Consider the following 27,311-nt stretch of genomic DNA (forward strand, 5'->3'; position numbering starts at 1 on the left):
TTTCCGGTTTTAAGAAATGCAGACGCACCGAATTGAAAGATGGGAAAGACTATTTTAGCCGACGAATCAATCCAGAGCTACATAACAGAACTTCTCAATAAAGGACAGTGGCAACTTGGACTTATTATCGGACATGTAGGTTGTCATTTGCTTACTAAGACTGTATATATCTATTTCCAAAATTTGGCAAAAATGAGAACAGCTGTTCATATGTCCAGATATCGACGTACATTTGTATTTTCTCAGGATGTTGTTACTAAAAAGACGCTACTAGCACTTAGTGACAGGATCAGGTACTGTTCGAGTACCAGTTACCATCAGAAATTTACAGTTTTTCTCTAATAATTTTTAACAGGAACTCTTTGGGTAGTATTCTTTTAACTTTGAAAGGGTTACCAAAAGTTATCCTCGTCTCATGGGTTTATGTGGTATTAAGAATGCATTGTGAAGTCACAATTTCCATTGAAAAAGCATGCATAGTACAAATTCATATGACGTAGGAAAACATAAGATCTGACCATATGTTTACCCTCTCTTTTGAATCTTGTCATTAAAATTGAATGATATAATTTACATTTAATTGGAACAGTAATGTTATGCTTTGCTTTTCAAATTTTGTATATGGTATGTCAATTGAACGAAACATCACCATTCTGACTATTAATTTGGAAGGTAGACCCGTTTGGCTGTAATTATGAACTTGGTATGTCACTTGTCATCAACCACTAACACTGTACATGCTGTATTGAGAAGATGTGAACATTTTAACTTAGAAAATTATAAATCTTTTTATAAAATTGTTTTTAAAGAAATTGTATATTAGATAGTGCTCTGTCTTAAAACAGTAAGTTTTTCAAAATCCAGGATGTCATGTCCCCAAAGGTGTATCTTCCCACTGCACATTTGATTTACAGAAAAATTGGCATTTTTCCATCTTTATTGGATCAAACAAAACTGACTTTTTACAAATGTAGTGAAAATATTTGTTTTAAGAAATCAGCAGACTGCTGTGTTTACACAACACTTATTACGGTACTCTCTGATCTGTACTTTGTGTCTTTTTTTGTTGTTGTTGTTGTTGTTGGGGGGGGGGGGGGGGGGGGGGGGGGGGGGGTATAAATTCCCTGCAACGTCCAGTCTCTGTTTTTTTTTTAGTTGTTTTTCTGCTTAGTATCGATCTGATGAGTTAATCCCTTTTCAACTGATATATAGTTTGTTTTTATGTTGTACTGTTACACTACTGTCCTTAAGGGGGAGGGTTTGGTCCCAGCTAACATGTTTAACCCTGCCATTTTCTTTATGTGCCTGTCCCAAGTCAGGAGCCTGTATTTCAGTGGTTGTTGTTGGTTCTTGTCTATCAAATATGTTTTTCCTAAAATGTTTTGTTTAAAATATTGTGAAATCATATTTTTCATGTCTGGACGGTCCAGTGTTCCAGCTAGGTCGTTTTCACAGGGCGGTCCGCCCGCCCTTTCCCGAGTGCCGCCCTGTGCCCTTTTTACAGTTTGCAGGGTGCCCTGCCTTTTTTGAAGATCGATTGGTATATTATTTTGTTCGTATTGATATGATCAGCCAATTACGAAAATTTACCTGGCGACAAGTATATGACTTTGTTTACGACCCCAAGCTAATCAACGGTTACAACAGGTGTCATAATCTGTTGTTATAGGTAATCCGTTTATCGGATGGGTCATTTAATGATCATCAACATTAATTCATTCAAATAGAATCGGTCAGTCGGCATTTGTCTTTGAACTTGAAGAAATGTTCATACAACTTGGGCACAATTAGCAATGTTTACCGTAGTTTCATGGAGAAAACGTAATTGACAGAAAGTCGAAAACCATAATCAACTCGTTAAAAACATTGCTCTTATTCCGTGAAATAAATAGCAAATTAAGACGTATTTTTCATTGACTGCCTTCATTTTTTATACGAAAATAACAAAAACGGCCGCCATATTGTTGATCGTATTTACTTCTTCTACATACTGTTTATTATCCTCCAAAGAAGGAGCACACCCAAATAAAGAAAGATAACTCAATCTTATTTTTTCCTAGCATTGAGTAACCTACTAAGATATAATAAAATATGTCTTCATACTTCTGGCTTTTTCACATGGAAAATAAGAGTTGTTTATTTGATTACAGTTTGCTCAACAGAAAGATTTTGCAGTACGCTTGATTTGTTCACCAGAACCAGTAGAAGATGAGGCAAGTGAAGAGGATGAAGAACCAAAAGAGAAAAAGATTAAAACACCACAAAAACCAGAAAATATGGCAGACAGTGATGAACGGTGGATAGCTACACATGCTCGCCAGGTCAGAACAAATGCAGATGGCTCAGTAAAGTGTTGAGATTAATTACAATGCTTCATTATGCTTCATTACTTTAGCCACCATTGTGATTGCATTTACAGATGTATTAAAATTAACATGTAACATTAATGGATGATTTTGTGTATACAAAATATATATTTCAGAAGGTATAACAATGTATGACCACAATCAAAACTTAAAAATGTTTTATGTGTTCCTCAAAAGAAGTTTCAGATGGTATTATTTCATAATCAACCATCCACATATAACCACCTCAATGGTCTGACAGTAGCAGGTTTGTATACAGTACAATGCTGGAGGTCTTTGATTTGATCAAACCCAGAATTTTAAAAATGAATTTTGAAAATGACAGTTGCAGAATCTTTTTTAACACACATTTAATAATAAGAAAAATAACTTCTAGGCAGTCATATTCTTGTTATAATTGATTCAATTTATTTAGTCTATTATTTTTGGGACAACACTATTGAACAAAAGGGTAGAAGATACCATGGGTACTAAGGAGGACATAAACAAATTAGTCCAGCTATTTTTCTGAATATACATATAAAGTACAGGGAAGCATGACAAGTCACATATTTTATATACATATCTTTGTATCAAGGTTTTAATTAAGGATTAATTTTGGATGTAACACATCTTCTGATTGGTTTAAAGTTTTTTGTCTATCCGCTCATAGAGATAATTTTGTCATGTGACAGTGATGTCATCAACGTTTTCTCATGATTTACTCCTTAAAAATGGAATTTAAAATTAAATTATAAGGAATGACTGTAATACTTTTTCTGTCTATTCGAAATAACCTCAAAAATGTGGCAACATGGGTTATTCAGTGTGAGCCATATTTTTGGTGTTATTTCTTCATAGACAGAAAAAATATTACAGTCTGACATTTCTTAAATATACTTATTAAGATACGGGTTATGTTCTTCTCATATATTTTATGATGGTATGATACTAAACCCCTATTAACGGGAGGGATTGTGCTTGATTTTCATATGATGGCGACATAAACTTTCAATCAGTTTAATTGAGGTCTGGAGCTGGCATGTCAGTAACTGCTAGTAGTCCTTTGTTAATTTATGTTCTTATTTGCCATTTTGCTTAGTTTCTTCTGTTACCTATTCTTACATCGGACTCGGACTTCCTTTAAACTGAGTTTTACTGTGCGTATTGCTATGTGTTGGTTTATTAGTCCCCTACCGATGAAGTCGAAGGGGACTTTAGGTTTGCACTCTGTCCGTCTGTCCATCTGTCCGTCTGTCAATCCGTCAGTCCGGCAAATCAGCTTTCCACACTTTTTTTAGTTCTTGAAGATATTGATTTGATATTTGGTATATAGTTTTATCATGACAAGTTATAGATCAAGTTCGAATTTTGTTCTGGTCTGATGATTTAGTCCAGAGTTATGGACCATAACTCTGGGCCATATCTAATGTTAGAGTACTATGTTAAACCATATTTCTGTACAAAGAGAGTTAACTCATTTTTGAAAAGACATTCTTTGTTAAATTATTTGAGGATTTTTTGACAGGTTTGTTTGTTATTTAGTATAAACTAATTTTCTGAATTATATATATATAAAAAAAAATTATGAAGAGAAATCCTTTAATTAGATAATTATCTATTTTTATACGACCGCTTTGCGGTCGTATATTGGTATGACGTTGGCGTCGTCGTCCGAAGACACATGGGTTTTTGCACTCTAACTTTAGTTTAAGTGAATGGATCTCTATGGAATTTTACCATAAGGTTCAATACCACAAAAGGAAGGCAGGGATTGATTTTGGGGTTATATCAACAGTTAAGGTGTAATACCACCATTGATTTTCCCTTATTAGTCTGTGTTAAATTTGCACTTTTCAAAAAATTGTCCAGAATTTATCTTTGTTTCAAATAAAGAAATACTTGGCATGAGTAAAGTTTTATCCTGTCCAGTACTATAGAAAAAAATTCACATATCATTTCATTGCATATAAGAAAATAACCATCACTGGAAGTTAACCAATCAAATTTTCCCCTTTTATTAACCTGTGTACAAGCTTTAGTAACCATGTAACCTCAAGTTTCCAAAATATTCCATAGAAACCCCAAATAAAAAAATAATGGTGCTTTTAAATACCCAAGATATATGTTTATGACCCAGAAATGTTTTACTGCAATGAAATGTAGGATCAATTACCTACAACTGTCAAATTCAAGGGAATATTTTTTTTCGACCTATTTTCGTATGCAACCGGATGTGACGTACTATGATTTGGTGGTATTACACCTTAAGGAATTAGGGGCCAAAAAGGGGCCAAAAATAAGCATTTTTGTAACTTCCAGTCATAACTTGTGTGTTAGTGTATGGATCTCTCTGACATTGTATCACAAGGTTCCATATAACAAAGGAAATGCTTGGATTGATTTTGGGGGTACTTGCCTCAAAATTTCAGAATTAGGGGCCAAAAAAGGGGCAAAAAACAAGCACTTTTCTGGTTTCATGACAATAACTTGTGTGTAAGTCTATGGATCTTTCTGAAATTGTACTACAAGGTTCCATTTCACAAAGGGAAAGCTGGAATTGAGTTTAGGGGTAATTGCTAAAAACTTCTAGGAAGAAGGGGCCAAAAAGGGGCAAAAAATAAGCATTTTTCAAGTTTCCAGACAATAACAATTGAAATGCAAGGTTACATATCACAAAGGAAATGCTTGGATTGATTTTGGGGGTAATTGCCTCAAAATTTTAGGAATTAGGGGCCAAAAAAGGGGCAAAAAACAAGCATTTTTCTAGTTTCATGACAATAACTTGTGTGTAAGTGTATGGATCTTTCTGAAATTGTACAACAAGGTTCCATATCATAAAGGGAAGGCTGGGATTGATTTTGGGGGTAATTGCCTCAAAATTTTAGGAATTAGGGGCCAAAAAAGGGGAAAAAAACAAGCATTTTTCTAGTTTCATGACAATAACTTGTGTGTAAGTGTATGGATCTTTATGAAATTGTACTACAAGGTTCCATATCACAAAGGGAAAGCTGGAATTGAGTTTGGGGGTAGTTGCCCAAAATGTTGTGTTCAAGTGTATGGATTTCTTGGGGGGGGGGGGGGTTAGGAGGGGTCCTGATCACGAAATCCCTGGCTTAAAAACATGGAATCCCGAAGTCCCGAATTTAAAAAAATTTAAATCCCGACATCCTGAAATTCGAAAAAAGAATTCCCGGATCCCGAAAGGATCAATCCCGAAATCACGAGCTTAAAAACACCCAATCCAGGAGTCCCGATAAAGGTCCTACCCCTCCTCATCTCTCTGAAATTGTACTGCAAGGTACCAAACCACAAAGGGAAGGCTGGGATTGATTTTTGGGGTAATTGCCTTAAAATGTTAGGAATAAGGGGCAAAAAACAAGCACTTTTCTAGTTTCAGGACAATAGCTTGTGTGTAAGTGTATGGATCTTTATGAAATTGTACTACAAGGTTCCATATCACAAAGGGAAAGCTTGGTTTGAGTTTGGGGGTAATTGCCCTAAATGTTTAGGAATTTGGGGCCAAAAAACGCAAAGGGGCCAAAAACAAGCATTTTTCTAGTTTCAAGACAATAACTTGTGTTCAAGTGTATGGATCTCTCTGAAATTGTACTGCAAGGTACCATACCACAAAGGGAAGGCTGGGATTGAGTTTGGGAGTGATGAATTATAAGGGGGTTCATAAAATTGGGGGGGGGGGGGGGGGATTTTTTTTCCTTTTTTTTTCTTTAAAATTTTCCATTTTAAATTGGTTATTTCTGATTTATATATAAAAGCAAATAATAATGATATGGTTTGAATAGGTAAATTAAAAATTTTTAAGTTCTTAGACCACATTCATTCTGTGTCAGAAACCTATGCTGTGTCAAATATTTAATCACAATCCAAATTCAGTGCTGTATCAAGCTTGAATGTTGTGTCCATACTTGCCCCAACTGTTCAGGGTTCGACCTCTGCGGTCGTATCAAGCTGCGCCCAGCGGAGCATTTTATTATTAATGTATATATTTCAATACATTATATTGTGTAGATAAAAGTTGTTGACATTTTATAGATAAGTTACAAATCTATATTAGTTTGTGACAAATGAAAGAAAAAATATTTGGAACTATTAATTATATTTGATTATAATTTGAAAATTACACTGTATTACATCATATCTAATTTTAGAGAACTATTAATCATGTCTAATGTTTTTTCACTCATATAATCAGTTTTCCACACTGTTTTTAGTCATGCTTGAAGATATTGACATGATATTTACTTTTTGTTTACACCATGACAAGTTATAGAACAAGTTAGCATTTTGTTCCAGTTAAATGAATTTTTTCCCGGTAGGGGACTATGTATTGCCATGCAATACTCTCGGAATGCTTGTTCTACATTGGCTAGAGGCATAGGGGGAGGGTTGAGATCTCAAAAAACATGTTTAACTCCGCCTCATTTTTGCACCTGTCCCAAGTTAAGAATCTCTGGCCTTTGTTAGTCTTGTATGTTTTTTAATTTTGGTTCATCTATATGTTTCGGAGTTTAGTGTAACGTCCATTTTCTCTGAACTAGCACCCTTTTTGACTCGCCTTCACGGAGTCAAAAAGCGAGACATAGGTATGCTGTTTCCGGCGGCGGCAGCGGCGTCAACAATGTATTAGTTTGTGATTAGGTCTAGTTCATGGTGAACCACTAGTGGTAGGTCAATGATCTTTGGTATGCAGTTGTATTAGCATTGGCACATCTCATTACCATGGAGATTATTTGGCCCCGCCCCCTCAGTCAAGGTCTATTGACTTTGAAACTTTTCATCGTTTACATGTATTAGTTTGTGATTAGGTCAATTTATGGGGAACCACTAGTGGTAGGTCAATGATATTTGGTATGTAGTTGTATAAGCATTGGCATATCTCATCTCCATAGAGATTATTTGGCTCCGCCCCCTTAGTCATGGTCTATAGACTTTGAAAATTTTGCTAAGTTAACATGTATTAGTTTGTGATTAGGTCAGTTCAAGGGGAACCTTTAGCGGTAGGCCAATGTTAATTGGTGTTCAGTTGTATAAGCATTAGCACATCTCATTTCCATGGAGAATATTTGGCCCCGCCCCCTCAGTCATGGTCTATTTACTTTGAAACTTTTGCTTAGTTAACATGTATTAGTTTGTGATTAGATCAGTTGACGAACTGCTAATGTTAAGTCAATGATATTTGGTATGCAAATTTATTGGCATTTGCAAGTATCGTTTCCATGGAGATTATATATCCCCACCCTTGATCATGATTCTTTGACTTTGAAACTTTTACATAGTTTACAAGTTAATGTTTGTGTTTAGGTTTGTTTAAAGGGAACGACTTATAATAAGTCAATGGTATTCGGTATGCAGTTGTATTAGCATTGGCACATCTCATTCCATGGAGATTGTTTAGCCATGTACCTTCAGTCATGGTACATCGACTTTGAATATTTGCATAACTTACATGTTAAAGTATTGCTATTTTAATTTCAACATTTCCATTATCAAAATTACAAAAAGGGGAGACATATCTCTATGATAACAGTTTATTGTTTAGGGGCCTGCTGAAGCCTGCCTCTGGGTGCAGGATTTTCTCGATGTGTTGAAGACCCATTGGTTACCTTGGGCTGTTTTCTGCTCTTTGGTCGGGTTGTTGTCTCTTTGACACATTTCCTGTTTCCATTCTCAAGTTTACTTATTCAGAGAATGGTTTGATTTGATACTTTACAATGGTCAGCTTATATTTTCTTGAAAGTTTTTCCCTGAGTAGAGTATAGGGGAGTATATAGGCCTTTATGCAGACTTTGGCAAAACCACAAAATCAAAAACCCATGAAATTGTTTTTTTCTTCAATCCACAAAAATTGATTACAGGAAAATAAATGAATCCACAGTAAATGATTTCTAAAATATAAACCATGGATTGTCATAAATTATTTTGATTACTAACAATTTGGAAGTCATTGATGCTGTTTATTGGATGATTAATTATCATATTATATTTAACAGGTAAACAGGATGCTTCCAGGTGGTTTAGATGTTTTGGGTATTTTTGCTTTATCCCCACCTAATATGATGCAATCAGCACAGACAAAGTTACGACAGGTAATTTCTTTGGTTGTTTTTTTTCTTATTCTACCATAGTTTATCTTGAATTTTTTTTTATCAAGTTTCTTCTTTAAATTTGCTGTTTATTTACAATGTCTCTATTTATTTTAGATTTTATACCTGATACATAAAAGTTTAAGCAAAGGTCAGACACTAGCAAACAGTACAACAGAGAGGCATCTGCTGCAGATATGTTCTACCACCAGAAAGTATCCTTTTAACCATGTCAGTTGTTTATTTCTCCCCCTAAAACATTAATTCATTTGGACAACCTACTTTTGAGTGAATTTGAATTTTGACAGGTATTACATTTGCACGAACAAATGGCATTATGTTTGCATGTATTACCTTTGAGTTTTTCCTGTGTTTTAAACTTGATATATACAAGATACGCAGAACTGAATTGTGTCCTTGTCTGTACATTTCACAAGCTGGGATATCATTACCACATATTTTAATATAAGTAATCGTCTGAACTTACATTATAATCAGTATGATTTGTTGTCTTTCTCATTTATATTCATCACTTTCAAGATTGTGATCATGACTTTTCCCTTTTTTTGGTCTCCAAGATAGTAAACTCCATCTTGAATGTTGATTTTTACCTTATCATTTCACTTTGTTTTTTAAAATTTTCTTTATTTTAGAAATTTTTGATATTTATTATGCTCCCGCCATAGCGTATGTACGTCCCAAAATTGGTTTCCGTTCTCTAACTTGAGTTTGCCTCAACTAAATGTTATGAAACTTATACACAATGCTTATTACCACAAAACACAGATCAAGTTTGAATTTTGGTGGCTTCACGTTAACCGTTCTAGAGTAATGCCCCTTTATAAATGGAAAAATTGCAAAATTTTGTTTCCATTCTCTAACTTAAGTTTGCCTCAACCAAATGTTATGAAACTTATACACAATGCTTATTACCACAAAACACAGATCAAGTTTGAATTTTGGTGGCATCACTTAACCGTTCTAGAGTTATGCCCCTTTATAAATGGAAAAATTGCAAAATTTTTATTTTCTTCTAAATATCAAGTAATTTTTAAAATTGGAGTTATCTTCCTTTGTCCATGATTATAGGTGAATCAACTACAATGCAATGTTTAATTTTGACTTCCACAGATAAAATACAGATCAAGTTGAATTTGGGTAGTGTCACTTTAACCATTATTGAGTTATGCCCCTTTATAAATCAAAAGATTGCAAAATTTTTAGTTTCCATTCTGTAAATTAAGTTTGCCCCAACCAAACATTATGAAACCTATACACAATATTCAATACCACAAAACTAAGATCAAGTACAATTTTTTTGTTTCCGTTTTCTAACTTTAGTTTGCCTCAACCAAATGTTATGAAACTTATACACAATGATTATTACTACAAAATACAGATTAAGTACAAAATTTGGTGGCGACACTTTTACCATTCTTGAGTTATGTCCCTTTATAAACGTAAAAATTGCTGAATTTTTCGTTTCCGTTCTCTAACTTAAGTTTGTCTCAACCAAATGTTATAAAACTTATACACAACCGTTCTAGAGTTATGCGTGTTTACAAATAGAAAAATTGCTGAATTTTTAGTTTCTGTTCTCTACCTAAGTTAGCCTCAACCAAATGTTATGATACTTGCACACAATGCTTATAACCACAAAACACAGATCAAGTTCAGATCTGGGTAGCGTCACTTTTACCGTTCTTCAGTTATGTCCCTTTATAACTATATGATATGCAAGCAGGGGCATCATCTGTGACCACATGTGGACACTATCCACATTTATTTTTTTTAATTTTATAAAATTCTACAATGTTTTAATTATTTTATTGATAGAAAATTTAATTAGTCTGTGCCAACGTAGTAATTTTTTAACCAGGGAAATTTAGCCCAAACCTGGAAATTCTCTCGTGCAAATATAGGACAAATTCGAGTTTACACAGTGCACTGATTCATATGTACCTTTTTATGACTTTGTTCATTGTGGCTACAGAGATTGAATATACTAATTTTACCTGTTATTACTTTTCCTTAACAATGAATTCAGAATTACCTGTAGATCAATAGATGTGGCAGACCAGAAGGTAAATATTTTGAAACATAACTAGACTTGAGTGTCAATGCATTTGCTTTATTATGCAATGTTAGACTGAATATATGATACAGCTTAGATTTTACATTAGAAAAACCAAGGGAAATTTAGGTAACAGTTGAAACAGTTGTAACAAAGGAAAGAAGGTACCCATAGATGGTTTAATTTTCTGATACTGTAAAGCTAGAAGTTAATGCTACATTTATTATTGAAAATCACTAAATTTTATGAAGGAAAATCACCACTGAAATTATGAATGCGAGTTTTTTTTATCAATTGTAAGCCTGATTTTGCTGCAATTTTGGCATTAACAAAAACATGGCAATAATTTCTGAATTTACAGTGACTCGTTACAGTTGCTATAACATATCAGTTTCCTAGAAAACTGTAAGCATGTTTGAATACTAATTGACACATTTATATTAATCTGTACTTTCTATATAAAGTAAGATTAAATATTATATCATTTAAAAATTGGTGAGTAAAAGTTATATTTCAAGTTATTCTAGAATGAAAAGAGTAAGGATATGTGAATATTTTTCTTGCCAGTTTGATATACTTTTTGTATGTGGTAAATCTACAAGGGTACCATTTTTGGCTCACCTGACCTGAAAGGTCAAGTGAGCTTTTCTCATCACTTTGCGTCCTGCGTCCGTCGTCCGTCGTCCGTCGTCCGTAAACTTTTACAAAAATCTTCTCCTCTGAAACTACTGGGCCAAATTTGACCAAACTTGGCCACAATCATCATTTGGGTATCTAGTTTAAAAAATGTGTCCGGTGACCCGGCCAACCAACCAAGATGGCCGCCATGGCTAAAAATAGAACATAGGGGTAAAATGTAGATTTTGGCATATATCTCTGAAACCAAAGCATTTAGAGCAAATCTGACATGGGGTAAAATTGTTTATCAGGTCAAGATCTATCTGCCCTGAAATTTTCAGATGAATCGGACAACCCGTTGTTGGGTTGCTGTCCCTGAATTGGTAATTTTAAGGAAATTTTGCCGTTTTTGGTTATTATCTTGAATATTATTATAGATAGAGATAAACTGTAAACAGCAATAATGTTCAGCAAAGTAAGATCTACAAATAAGTCAACATGACCAAAATGGTCAGTTGACCCCTTAAGGAGTTATTGCCCTTTATAGTCAATTTTTAACCATTTTTCGTAAATTTTTGTAATCTTTTACAAAAATCTTCTCCTCTGAAACTACTAAGACAAATTTAACCAAACTTGTCCACAATCATCATTAGGGTATCTAGTTTAAATAATGTGTCCGATGACCCCGCCCGCAAACCAAGATGGCCGACATGGCTAAAAAATAGTATATAGGGTAAAATGCAGTTTTTGGCTCATATCTCTGAAACCAAAGCATTTAGAGCAAATCTGATGAGAATAAAATTGTTCATTAGGTCAAGATCTATCTGCCCTAAAATTTTCAGACCAATCAGGCAACCCGTTGTTGGGTTGCTGCCCCTGAATTGGTAATTTTAAGGAAATTTTGCCGTTTTTGGTTATTATCTTGAATATTATTATAGATAGAGATAAACTGTAAACAGCAATAATGTTCAGCAAAGTAAGATCTACAAATAAGGCAACATGACCAAAATGGTCAGTTGACCCCTTAAGGAGTTATTGCCCTTTATAGTCAATTTTTAACCATTTTTCGTAAATTTTTGTAATTTTTTACAAAAATCTTCTCCTCTGAAACTACTAAGACAAATTTAACCAAACTTGTCCACAATCATCATTAGGGTATCTAGTTTAAAAAATGTGTCCGATGACCCTGCTCGCGAACCAAGATGGCTGACATGGCTAAAACATAGTACATAGGGTAAAATGCAGTTTTTGGCTCATATCTCTGAAACCAAAGCATTTAGAGCAAATCTGACGGAATAAAATTGTTCATTAGGTCAAGATCTATCTGCCCTGAAATTTTCAGACCAATCAGGCAACAAGTTGTTGGGTTGCTGCCCCTGAATTGGTAATTTTAAGAAAATTTTGCAGCTTTTGGTTATTATCTTGAATATTATTATAGATAGAGATAAACTGTAAACAGCAATAATGTACAGCAAAGTTAGATCTACAAATAAGGCAACATGACCAAAATTGTCAATTGACCCCTTAAGGAGTTATTGCCCTTTATAGTCAATTTTTTACAATTTTCATAAATTTTGTAAATTTTTGTAAATTTTTACAAAGTATTTTCCACTGTAATTACCGGGCCAAGTTCATTATAGATAGAGATAGTAGTAAGGAGCAAGAATGTTCAGTAAAGTAAGATCTACAAACACATCACCATCACCAAAACACAATTTTGTCATGAATCCATCTGTGTCCTTTGTTTAATATGCACATAGACCAAGGTGAGCGACACAGGCTCTTTAGAGCCTCTAGTTTTTTATTTCATAGGATGTCTTTAAATTTAGTATAAGTTTGACCTGATGATCTTGATTTCTAGTTTGAATACAGTAATTACCAATATAAACTAGTAGACAACAAATAAAGGTTGGGTTATTCCCCTTGATGAAACTAAAAGAGTAGTAAAAATTTTAGGTTTATGTTATTGTTTGACCCAATTATATATTTTGAAATGTTTGTTTTGATGATTTCCATTTTCAATACTCTTGATTTACTGTTATGACATATAATTATTTTGAGATTGCCAATACAACAACTTCCATAAAGACCAAAGGACACAGATGTGAACAATTGCAGGTTATAGTACAGCCTTGAACAATCAGCAAAAGTGGTTCTTTATAGTAAACTATATAAGGCCCTGGTACAACCTGTTATGTTTTTTCTTAAAAATGGATCAATATATACCTTTGGAAGCAAGCCACATACGAAAAGGGAACAAATGATAATTTTTCAATATTAAAGGGTTTAAATGTATTTTAAGATAATTTTCCACAAGAAGATGCATAGAGTTGACCATGTCCAACTTATGATACAAGAATTTCTGACCTTTCTTAACTTATGTAATGTAACATTTTATGTACAATTCTTTTATTTCAGAGTGCATTTAAACCAGCTGATTGGAAACCACAGTCAGGAAGTGAAAAATGGATCAAATTAAAAACGGATATAAATGTAGATCTCAAAATAAATGTTCCTGTTAAACAACAGAATCAGAACATGCTTAAACAAATACAGGTACAATGGTTTGAGCAAATGTAAATATTTTGACACTATCATTTTTGAAAGGGAAGAGGGAGGGAAGGAACTTTTTGAGGACCTCTGGATTAGGCTTTTATGTTTGCGGGAATTCAGGTTTGACACTTATTGGGACTCTGAATTAATGATTAATTTTAGGGACCCATGAAAGAATGCTTTTATTTTTTCCCAAATTCAGGATTCAGCTTTTAATTTTCTCTGAATTTGGGATGACACCCACTCCTTCCCCACCCTCAGGGAAGAATTCATTATTTACTTGCTGCATAGGATTGATTAATGGTTTGATTGTTCAAGTTGCTTTTGTATTACGTTTGTTGGTTGATTAATTCATTGAATGATCTAAATATCTTTTTCAGGATGATTGGTATAAAATTGAGAAAGATAATACTTGAACATGAAAGAATACTGTAATTTAGCTTATAAAATTCATTTTTTTTTTCTGTGGTAAATAATCAATTATATGGAAGAAAAAAAAAGTTGGATCACATATTGTAAATGATGTTTCCCTAATGCAGGAAAAGAAATATGTCGTTCTCCAATCTCATGTAAATTTGTTTAATTAAAATTTGACTTTTGATATTCAATTACTGAATGTTTTTTTACATTGCAACTTTTGAATTGTAAAACAGTCTCTAACAGGATATTGCAGTATTACAGTTTATTTCTAGCTCCAGTGAATTGAGAAGGTTAACTTTAAACACCCTGATATGACAATATTGTTTTTAGTTAGTTGGAACTGCTATTAAAAATGAGTACCATATTATGATGTGTTTTATGATCAATTTTACTAATTTACATATCAATTTGTAGCAAGGACTTGTGCCATATTGTGATAGTATATGCAAAGGAATTATAGCAATAAATGGAGAAGTTAGAGATGTGACAGAGGTTTTAGACCAGTCAGCGTCAGAATCTAAAAGAAGTAAAGGACGAGACAAAGGACAGACATCACAACTTATTCATAACATTGATTTCTACACACAACCAGTATGTTTAAATTATCCTAAGCTGCCTTTCACTTATTATAAATCCTGCAATATCCATTAGTATCCATACACGATATCTGTATTTGTATTATGGGGTCCTGTGTTGTTTTTCTTCACTGTAAAATTCAAATCAGAAGTCACATCATTAACAAACTTGTATCAAAGCCAAGAGTGTATAGCATCAGCAACAAAAAAATCATACTCATTTTTGTAAAATGTAAAACAAAGATAATGTGGGAGGCAATAGTTTTTGTAAATTGTTTTATTTTAATAACTTAAATTGCAAATGCTTTAAAATGAGACAATGCTATTTTATTAGCATCTACATATTTCTTTTGAAGAAAAATGTTAGGCCAAATATATAATTTTTAGAGGAATGTACATGTGAACTTGTTATTGTTGCTCCGATGAATTTGCAGGAATAACATTGTTGAATGTGAATATGAAAATAAGGAGATGTGTTATGACTGCCAATTGGACAACTATCATCATAGACCAAAAGAAAAGGATATTAACAACTGTCACTGTTCAGCCTTCAACAATGAGCAAAACCAATAAAGTATAGTAAGCCATAAAAGTCCCTGTATGACACAATATGAAACTATTCAACAGAGAAAAATATTGACCCAATTTATACTAAAAACAATAAACAAAAAACAAATATGACTGGCATGAACCATCAGCTCCCACTAATTTACAGGCTCCCGAGTCCTGAATTTTATTATAATATTAATAGAAAAACTGCTTAACAGCATGAACAAGTAAGAATGTATACAGCCATAAATTCAAAAATAAAGTTAAAAGTGCTTCTAACAGGTGTCTGTATAATCTTTTGCAGATTTCCAAGGAGAAAAATGAACCAGAAGTGTATGATAGCGTTTGTAAACTAGTGATACAAGGAGTTACTCATGGTAGAGCATTTGTACATAGTAAATCTCTAGTATCTGAAGCTAAACAAGTAAGTTTTTGTATACCATATATTTTATCTGTAAGCTAAATAGCTTACTTATGTATATCCTTGCAAGCTCTTAAGTACAACATTTATTAAATCTATCAACTTTTAGGGAAGTTTTTTTTTCAAATAACTCGTCTTTTTTGCCTTCTTATTTCTTACCTTTCCTTAGTATACCATTTAGAGTGTAAAACTAAACAGGTTACTTTATGACATATACATGGTATACTGCAGATTGGTTTACTTTTTGTAGGACACATTTTCATGGATGCATGATCTTGTTTTTATACAAATTCTGTACATACAAAAGACTGGATTTTTTTTTAGTTTATTATACACTTAAATTTGTGGTTCCATGATATATTAAAAAAAATAGTTCCAAAAGAATAATTATTAAGATACAGTTTGTATGCCTACAAGAAAAAGACATTGACATTACATTGAATTTTACAAGTTTTAGTGGAATGGAAAGCATCAGCCTTTATCAAATAATTTAGGAAAACTAGCATTTACTAGAAGATAAGTACTCTTAGGTTAAAGAGCAAGAAACAAATTCTTTCCCCTTTGCTAGATGTAGTTCTCTAAACAACACCTCATCTATGTTAAAGAAAAAGATTAAAATCCATACCATGAGAATTTAAATGCTCTGATAAAATCTGAATTTTTTATTTGACAAATAAAATTTTCATATTACCCACAATTGATTTTTTATTCCTTGATATAAAACCTGGATAAGATCCTGTTATACATTGAACTAATTCCAGGCTATTACTACAGACATAATCAGAAGTATTCATGCACGATGTGAGTTGCTATGTGAAGATATAGAAGTCGTGGAAGAAGAAGGTAAGTAAACAGGCTAGATCGTAACCCCATATCTTTATATGTAAAGTAATTTATATCTTTATATGCAAAGTAATTTATATCTTTGTATGTAAAGTGTTGTGATATATATATATATTTATGCTAAAAAATGTTCATATAGGGATCTCCCCATCAGACATAAATAATACTATAAATAGGGTTATTTTGGAGTGTCTAATTAATGCTATATTAATGAATGCAAAAATCCTTTTAATTTCACATTGCAGAAAATGCAATGATTAGTAGAAAATCAAAGGATATGGGGTATCCATCCATTACTTCAAATCAGTACATGCACAGCAAAAAACACACAAAAGCAAAAGAACTGAGCTTTTATTGCTGTTCTTCATCTCAAAGTCACAGTGAGGCCTTCAACATGGAGGAAACAAAACTATCACCTCACTGCAAGTTTAATGTCGACCTCTTCCACCGGTTAGAGTGGAATTCTTTGCAAAATGATTCAGATAGACTTTGTAAAATGTATCACCACCAAATCGGGCCCGGTCAAAAAAGAACACAATGGAAAGTAGTACATATGTAAAACAAAATAGTTCCTACACATAGGTGTAAATATAAAGCCATGTAGAATATACTTTAGTTATTAAGGTATAGGTATGGTTATGTAGATACTGACAAACAGTGAAAATTAAACCTTGCAATGAATTAAGTTGTCTATTTCTTGAAAAGGTTTCAAACAAAAGTGACAACCACATGGAAAGTTTCTCTACACAAGATTACAAGATATGATTTTTTCAAGCATTACTACTTATAATTCTTACAAAATTCTAAAGAAAATAGAGCCACACACAATTTATTAATATGAGTGCCTTCCATCCCCCATGCATTTAAATCAGGAACAGCCCTAAAGGAATTCAAGATGAGCTCCACTATATTGAGAAAAATGTTGAAAAGCAGCAAACATCCTGAACACCCTCAACCATACCAGTATACACCAAAATGACTAAGACAGGAAGAAAGTCCTTTTTCCATGTTGACAAATCTTTGCTCTTACCCCTTAAAGCTGTGTATTTGGAAGTGAATCAACATACACCAATTTAAAAGTCTTTGGTTTGACAGACAGTGAATCCAAACCACAACCTCTCAAACTCAAAAGAAGTCGGCTACCAAGAGACCACAGCACAAAACTATGAGGATTTATGTACATTGTATTGTCATAATATATGTATTGTTGGGTACAGAAACAATGCTGATTTAAGGATACCTGAAAGATAATGGAATTATATAGAGGAACATTTTTTCAGTATTTAAATATTTATATTAAACTTGAGCAGTATTGGTCATCCAGTCATCCTCGGAATATAGCCTCCATTATGTTTTGTAAAATCTAGTATTAATAGAGGAATTTTATTAACGAATCTGAAACAACATTGGAAAGTTTTTTTTAAGGATGAATAAAAGATGAGGTGTATTTGTCATTAATTAATATTAATACATTACATTGTGTAGATAAAAGTTGTTGACATTTTATAGATAAGTTACAAATCTATACTAGTTTGTGACAAATGAAAGAAAAATTTTTTGGAACTATTAATTATATTTGATTGTAATTTGAAAATAGATATACATTGTATTACATCACATCTAATTTTAGAGAACCAATAATCATATCTAATGTTAGAGTGTTATAGGTTTTCCACACTTTTTTTCATCATGCTTGAAGATATTGATTGACAATTGGTCTATAGTTTTATCATGACAAGTTACAGATCAAGTTCAAATTTTTGTTTCTGTCTGATAATTTTGTGCAGAGTTATGGTCCTTGGACTTGAAAAAAATTCACTCATATATTCAGTTTTCCACACTGTTTTTAGTCATGCTTGAAGATATTGACTTGATATTTTCTTTTTGTTTACACCATGACAAGTTAAAGAACATCTTAGTATTTTGTTCCAGTATAATGAATTTTTACCCAGTAGGGGACTATGTATTGCCATGCAATACTCTCAGAATGCTTGTTTTATTTGTATTCAATGCCATCAACACAAATTTCCCAAATGACAAAAAAAAACCAGCATAAAGATATAAGAAAAGTTGACAGGAAAAATGTCAAGAAAGTTGTCTATGTAATGCATTAAATTCATTTCCAATTTTGATTTCTTGAAAGGTTTAACAAATATATTGAATTTTCTAGGTATCAAGAAAGAGTTATATGACACACCAGTCAGAGTATTTGGAAAATTACATGGATCAAATCTGGACTTCTGTGATTATAAGTTCCAAGATGAAAAATTGGAAGAAGTAACAGATAGAATAAAAGAACTTTTAGATATAACCATAGACCCTGATGATCTGGAACTAGATTGTGAACAGGTTCCTTGTAAGTTAAGCTTTATCCCATGTATTCTATATTTATTTCATCACATCCTTTTTAAATGTCGATATGTGTGTAATAAAATAAAATAAATAGCAAACAAATAACATTTCAAAGCATTGATGGAATCAAGTTTCTAGTGAAACATAGTAAGGTATAAATGAGAAATCTGTTATGAAACTTTTGATGTACACAATTACAAATGTTTTCAAAATTTCATAATTTGCTGAAGGTCTGTTTATGCCCCCGCCATAGGCAATGGGGGTATTAAGTGTTTCCCTTGACCATCTGTCTTTTCATCCTTCCATCCACCCTTTTTTTGTTTCTGCACTCTAACTTAAGTTTGCGTCATGTAAATTTTAAGAAACTCATACACATTGCTAAGAACCAAAATTAGCAGACAGAGTTCAAATTTGGGCATTAAGACATTTACAGTTCTACAGTAATGCCCCTTTATACCATGGAAAATTGCTATTTTTTTCATTTCCACACTCTAACTTAAGTTTGTCTCATCCAAATTTTATGAAACTCATACACAATGGTAAGAACTACAATATGCAGACATAATTCTAATTTGAGTTGTGAGTCATTTACTGTACTAGAGTTATGCCCCTTTTTAACTTGGAAAATTGCAAAGCTTGAGCAGGGACATTAATTTGGGTGCTCAGATACATTCTTCTTTTATTTCATAAACAGATTTCTTTATTTCGTTGAATTTGTCGTAAATCAACTGTATTGAACATGATTTCATTATCCATATGAATAAGTTTTCTGACTGTGTTAGGGTAAATCATATAATTTAAGAGAGTCTGGATGGGGTTTACAGAATAGAGAATAATGGCAAAAAAACAAAAAAAAATAAGGAGTAGAGAAAAATGATGAAAAAATATAAAGAATATAACGGGGGTGCAAAAGTATAAAAAATAACAGAGGAAAATAAAATAATAAGGTAATAATTACAGAAATGAATGATGTACAGAATAAAGAAATCAGCTGGTTACAGAAAATTTCAATTATAAAATCATTTGCATGAGAATTTTACAGAATAAGCATAATTTTTATACGACCGCAAAAAAATTTTGTGGTCGTATATTGATATGACGTTGGAGTCGTCGTCGTCGTCCTGCGTCGTCGTCCGAAGACACATTGGTTTTCGCACTCTAACTTTAGTTTAAGTGAATGGATCTTTTTGAAATTTGACCATAAGGTTAAATACCACAAAAGGAAGGTTGGGATTGATTTTGGGGGTTATTGTACCAACAGTTAAGGAATAAGGGGCCAAAAAGGGGCCAAAAATAAGCATTTTCTAGTTTCAAGACAATAACTGTGGAACAGTGTATGGATCTCTCTGAAATTATACTACAAGTTTCCATACCTCAAAGGCATCGTTAGGATTTGCTTTGGGGGGTTATGGCTCAAACCGTTTAAGAATTAGGGGCAAAAAAGGGGGAAAAACAAGGTTGTCCTGGTTAATGGACAAATACTTTAGTACAAAACATAATTTAAAGCAGTGTAAGGGAGATAAATCAAATACATCATTGAAATTATCTCCCTTACACTGCTTTTAAATTATGTATAAATTAATGGTTAATGAACAATAAAGATAATTTAAAACAGTGTAAGGGAGGTAATCCAAATACAACGTTTTGGTTACTTCCCTTACACTGCTTTTAAATTATGTTTAAAGAAATGCATATTTATAAAGGAAGACCAGTTTTTAAAAATATCTGCAAATGTTGCATCTTTTTTTTTTACAAAAAAATCCATATGAAAGATTTGACATTATATTTTTAATTCTATTATAAAATAGATTAAGTTAACACTATGGTAAATTTAAATGGGTAATTATGGTTGCCAACTCCATTGGAAATTTGAATTGAGATTATGACCATATCTTGAGGGAAAGAATTTTTTTGGGGAAAAAAGGGGGGGGGATAAAAAGAAATTGTGGGGGGTCAATTTTTTCTCATTTCAGATTTCAGAAATTAAAAAGAATTATTCTTCAAATATTATTTTTTTTTCAAATTTCAAATATTGAAAAATTTCAAGAAGTAATCTTTAATTGCACAGTATGGCGCATTAGATTTGTAAAATCTTTGATCACATTTATTTATTTGTTATGACGAATCTAACAGTGTATTTAGATTTTTTATTTTGGGTCCAGTTTTCAAATTGGTCTACATTAAGGTCCAAAGGGTCCAAAATTAAACTTTGTTTGATTTTAGCAAAAATTGAATATATGAGGTTCTTTGATATGCTGAATCTAAACATGTATTTAGATTTTTGATTTTTGGCCCAGTTTTCAAGTTGGTCCAAATTGGGGTCCAAAATTAAACTTTGTTTGATTTCAACAAAAATTGAATATATGGGGTTCTTTGATATGCTTAATCTAACCATGTATTTAGATTTTTTATTTGTGGACCCCGTTATCAAATTGGTTCATATTGAGGTCAAAAGAGTCCAAAATTAAACTTTGTTTGATTTCATCTAAAATTGAATTATTGGTGTTCTTTGATATTCCAAATCTAACCGTGTATTTAGATTTTTAATTTTGGGTCCTGTTTTTTAAATTGGTCTACATTAAGGTCCAAAGGGTCCAAAATTAAACTTAGTTTGATTTTAACAAAAATTGAATTATTGGGGTTCTTTGATATGCTGAATCTAAACATGTGCTTAGATTTTTGATTATGGGCCCAGTTTTCAAGTTGGTCCAAGATAGGGTCCAGTATTTAAACTCTGTTTGATTTCAACAAAAATTGAATATACGGGGTTCTTTGATATGCTGAATCTAAACATGTATTTAGATTTTTGATTATGGGCCCAGTTTTCAAGTTGGTCGAAATTGGGGTCCAAAATTAAACTTTGTTTGATTTCTACAAAAATTGAATATATGAGGTTCTTTGATATGCTGAATCTAACCATGTATTTAGATTTTTTATTTGTAGGCCCCGCCATCAAATTGGTTCATATTGAGGTCAAAAGGGTCCAAAATTAAACTTTGTTTGATTTCATCAAAAATTGAATTATTGGGGTTCTTTGATATGCCAAATCTAACCGTGTTTTTAGATTTTTAATTTGGGTCCCTTTTTTAAATTGGTCTTCATTGAGGTCCAAAGGGTCCAAAATTAAACTTAGTTTGATTTTAACAAAAATTGAATTCTTGGGGTTCTTTGATATGCTGAATCTAAACATGTGTTTAGATTTTTGATTATGGACCCAGTTTTCAAGTTGGTCCAAGTTGGGGTTCAAAATTAAACTTTTTTTGATTTCAACAAAAATTGAATATATGGAGTTCTTTGATATGCTGAATCTAAACATGTATTTAGATTTTTGATTATGGGCCCAGTTTTCAAGTTGGTCCAAATTGGGGTCCAAAATTAAACTTTGTTTGATTTCAACAAAAATTGAATATATGAGGTTCTTTGATATGCTGAATCTAACCATGTATTTAGATTTTTTATTTGTAGGCCCCGCCATCAAATTGGTTCATATTGAGGTCAAAAGGGTCCAAAATTAAACTTTGTTTGATTTCATCAAAAATTGAATTATTGGGGTTCTTTGATATGCCAAATCTAACCGTGTTTTTAGATTTTTAATTTGGGTCCCGTTTTTTAAATTGGTCTTCATTGAGGTCCAAAGGGTCCAAAATTAAACTTAGTTTGATTTTAACAAAAATTGAATTCTTGGGGTTCTTTGATATGCTGAATCTAAACATGTGTTTAGATTTTTGATTATGGACCCAGTTTTCAAGTTGGTCCATGTTGGGGTCCAAAATTAAACTTTTTTTGATTTCAACAAAAATTGAATATATGGAGTTCTTTGATATGCTGAATCTAACCATGAATTTAGATTTTTTATTTGTGGGCCCTGCTATCAAATTGGTTCATATTGAGGTCAAATGGGTCCAAAATTAAACTTTGTTTGATTTCATCAAAAATTGAATTATTGGGGTTCTTTGATATTCCAAATCTAACCGTGTATTTAGATTTTTAATATTAAGTCCCGTTTTTTAAATTGGTCTACATTAAGGTCCAAAGGGTCCAAAATTAAACTTAGTTTGATTTTAGCAAAAATTGAATTCTTGGGATTCTTTGATATGCTGAATCTAAACATGTGTTTAGATTTTTGATTATGGACCCAGTTTTCAAGTTTGTCCAAGTTGGGGTCCAAAATTAAACTTTGTTTGATTTTAACAAAAATTGAATATATGGGGTTCTTTGATATGCTGAATCTAACCATGTATTTTGATTTTGGACATTGGACCATCATAGGTAAATTAAAAAAATTCAAGTTCTTAGACCACATTCTTTCTGTGTCAGAAGCCTATGCTGTGTCAAATATTTAATAACAATTCAAATTCAGAGCTGTATCAAGCTTGAATGTTGTGTCCATACTTGCCCCAACTGTTCAGGGTTCGACCTCTGCGGTCGTATCAAGCTGCGCCCCAGCGAAGCATTTTATTAAAGATTAAGAAAAGTGGCCTAAAAATTTAAAGAATACAAAAATTAAGGCCCCCATCAAGACCTCATTAAATCATGCCTCAAAAAACTACTTTTTATCTCACCGGGGCCCAAAGGGCCCCATGTGAGCTAATGCCATCACTTGGCGTCCATCGTCATCTGTCGTCGTAAACTATTTCAAAAATCTTCTCTGAAACTACTGGGCCAAATACCTTCAAACTTTAACTAAATGTTCCTTAGGGTATTTAGTTTATAAATTGTATCCGAAGTTTTGATCCATTGACAAACATGGCCGCCATGGCTAAAAATAGAACATAGGGGTAAAATGCAGTTTTTTGGCTTATATCTTAAAAACTAAAGCTTTTAGAGCAAATCTGACATGGGGTAAAATTGTTCAATTGGTCAAGATCTATCAGCTCTGAAATTTTCAGACGAATCGAACAACCCATTGTTGGGTTGCTACCACCGAATTGGTAGTTTTAACAAAATTTTGCAGTTTTTTGTTATTATTTTGAATATTATTATAGATATATATAAACTGTAAGCAGCAATAATGTTCAGCAAAGTAAGATCTACAAAAAAGTTAATATGACCATAATTGTCAATTGACCCCTTAAGGAGTTATTGCCCTTTAAAGACAATTTTACACAATTTGTTCATCAAGTTTGCTAACATTTAAAAATCTTCTCCTCTGAAACTACTGGGCCAATTACCTTTAAACTTTAACTAAATGTTCCTTAGGGTATCTTGTATATAAATTGTATCCGAAGTTTGTATCCATCGACAAACATGGCCGCCATGGCTAAAAATAGAACATAAGGGTCAAATGCAGTTTTTGGCTTATATCTCAAAAACTAAATCTTTTAGAGCAAATGTGACAGGGGTAAAATTGTTTAATTGGTCAAGATCTATCTGCCCTGAAATTTCAGACGAATCAAACAACCCATTGTTGGGTTGCTGCCACCGAATTGGTAGTTTTAACAAAATTTTGCAGTTTTTTGTTATTATTTTGAATATTATTATAGATATATATAAACTGTAAGCAGCAATAATGTTCAGCAAAGTAAGATCTACAAAAAAGTTAATATGACCATAATTGTCAATTGACCCCTTAAGGAGTTATTGCCCTTTAAAGACTATTTTACACAATTTGTTCATCAAGTTTGCTAACATTTAAAAATCTTCTCCTCTGAAATACAGGTGAGCGATTCAGGCTCTTGAGAGCCTGTTGTTATCTTATGCATTCACAACTCATGATGTGTTATCGTATACTGCTACCATGCTCAAACTCAGATATGATGTAGTGGATTTACTTTTAAATTTTAGTGGTTTGTTGATCCTTTCATTCTTTGACAAGTTCCTTATGTTAACGTTATTTAACTATTAAACAGTACATTATACTGTTCTGTAAATAAAAGGATAAAGTTAGACGAAAAAAGAAATAGCGAGAAAAATGATCAGCTTCAAAAGCACTTGCCTTATTGGAACATTTTTATTTGGATAAAATCAGAAAAGGCACAACACTTAATCATTTGTTTTTTATCAAAAACTTACATATTATTTTGGTTGAAAGCACATCTTTGCCTCATCTTAATGTTTGAGAATTGACTTAAATAACTCTTTGCATGGCATACCATGGTTGAAGCAAATGGAATGGACATGATGTATGTTGATTATTCTCTCCTATTTCAAATCTGTTAAAATAACAGTGTCTCAATTGCTATGACTGGTGAACACACATACATTGATTATTCTATTCTCAGGTGAAGAGGATTGGTCAAAAGACAAATCACTGGATACAGTTGATGACAGTAGTAGTGGTGATTCCAAAAAATCTAGGTTTAATATGTGTAAGTTTGTAAATCAGTTTTAGGACAAAAGCTTTAATTTGGAGTAAAGTCCTCAACAATTTTCAACTTTATTGTAAATTTGGTCAGAATCCAGAGAAAATTAAATACTGTAAATTCATAAATATTTTGTTATGTTTATATATTTGCAAAAATGTGACCAGATAGTGTTTCACTAATGCATTGTAAAATCTGATAGCATTGCTAGTATATAAAAAAATGGTAGTAGGATTGCCACTGAGACAACTATCCTCCAAATGAAGTGGATATAAGCAATTATTGGCTACTGTACAGCCTTCAACAATGATAAAAACACCATACCGTTTAGTCAGCTATAAAAGGAGTATGCAGAGCCCTGGTAGGGGGTTCAGGGGGACAAAGCTCCGACGGAAAACGGTTTTCAGCATTTTAGTTGCAAAATTTTGTGTACAAAAAAACATAAAATTTACTGGTCATTTTATCATGATAATATACATGAAAAAAATGTCGAAAAAATGAACATAATTCTACAATTACATCTGACTGATGAATTAAGCGGCAGTACAATCGGAAATATAAAAAAAAATCAAAATTTCCAATATGCATTGCCCAGCGTAGCCCTTTATTAGGCAGCACAACCTATTTCTGATTGAGTATAATTGATATATACGTCAATTGATAGTACATATTGACGATCATACATTAAAAAATAGGCACATAAGCACTGAGACTACTACATAATAATACTTTTGGACTATGCATCGACCATTTATCTTTTGATTCTTAAACCTTCACCTTCCTCCGGCCACACAAACACATAATCACACACAGTCGATATGTCATGCAGAAGTTCTGTTCTGTTCATACTATCTAACAAAATTCAAGAAATTCATATTTCCTTATATCCTGTACTGTAAAATCCCTACCTGCTTAGGAATTTGAATAATTATGGTCATTACACGTAGATCTGAGAGTACTCAAAGTTACTGAAAGCTAGTTGATTGATTGCTAAACGTCCAGTGGCAAATAGTTCATGCATGTTCAGGACTAAAACAAAAAGGGATCGTCTAGGATGAAGGTCTGGAAATTTGGAAATGCAATGACATTCTCTCTACACTAGGCATCGGATTGAACTTCGACCAACAACTAATTAAAAAATAATTATATATCTAAGTTGAGGTTCATTCAAGTATTTGTTAATAGAAGTGAAATGATCTGAACCAAAGTTCTAGTTTAAAGTTTCTATATAAGGTGTAATATAATGACATACAATTCCAATACTCCACTGATTCACTAAGGATGATAGACTTGTGTACAAATGACATTCGATAATTAAAGAGTTTTGACGACTTCACCACATGCATCTACAGATAACATTGTTTATTATTTTTTTTAATAAAAAAAATTATGTGTAGCCTAAAGTGCCAAATGGCAGCTACGCCCCTGATTAGATTAGTTCTGAATTCATTGTACATTCTATCTTTGAAAAAAAGAAATTCCTTTATATTTTATAATCTGGAAATTTAGACTTGTTCATCATCACACTACAGTGGTTTTATAAATTACCAGGACAAACAACTGTTACTAACTCTCAATAAACTTGTAAAGTAAGAAAATAATTATCATTTACCAAAATGTGTACCAACTGAATTTGAAATTTTATAAATGCTTTGTTATGCAAAAAATTGTAATTTGATTATGAAATACCATGTATGAAATTAGATTCTCATGACAGACTTTTACATTATTTCCTATTTTTCTGTTTTCAGTGACAGCGGTAGGAGGAGGTATAGCTGTTGTGGCAGCTGGACTGTCTTATATGTTATTTGGTGATTCACAGACATAAACTTTATTAATTAAAACGTATATTTTTGTTTCATCTTTTGAAAGTTATTTCAACCAAAATTATAAAGGCTTTTACCCCTTTAGTAACTTACTAAGCAGAAGAAGTTGTCATCCCTTTCATTATCTCTAATTATGCCCCCACCGTAGCAGAGGGGGCATTAAGTTTTACCCTTGTCGGTCTGTACGTATGTTCGTACGTCCCAAAATTGGTTTTCATTCTCTAACTTTAGTTTGCCTCAACCAAATGTTAATAAACTTAAACACAATGCTTATTACCACAAAACAAAGATCAAGTTTGAATTTTAGTGGCGTCACTTTTACCGTTCTA

The 27,311-nt window shown here is 32.5% G+C and overlaps 1 protein-coding gene across 1 annotated transcript; it reads left to right on the forward strand.

Moving 5' to 3' along the window:
* Window positions 1-27,014, forward strand: LOC127730192 (protein odr-4 homolog). Its single transcript, XM_052238468.1, has 12 exons — window positions 1-135; window positions 2,151-2,321; window positions 8,357-8,452; window positions 8,567-8,664; window positions 10,497-10,533; window positions 13,560-13,697; window positions 14,529-14,705; window positions 15,543-15,662; window positions 16,421-16,502; window positions 18,673-18,858; window positions 25,076-25,162; window positions 26,908-27,014. Exons 1-12 carry the CDS (start codon window positions 40-42, stop codon window positions 26,982-26,984), a joined length of 1,365 nt encoding a protein of 454 aa, XP_052094428.1. The 5' UTR covers window positions 1-39; the 3' UTR covers window positions 26,985-27,014.
* The last annotated feature ends 297 nt before the right edge of the window (window positions 27,015-27,311 follow it).

The sequence above is a fragment of the Mytilus californianus genome, unplaced genomic scaffold, assembly GCF_021869535.1.
Source record: "Mytilus californianus isolate M0D057914Y unplaced genomic scaffold, xbMytCali1.0.p SCAF_2, whole genome shotgun sequence".
NCBI lineage: Eukaryota > Metazoa > Mollusca > Bivalvia > Mytilida > Mytilidae > Mytilus > Mytilus californianus.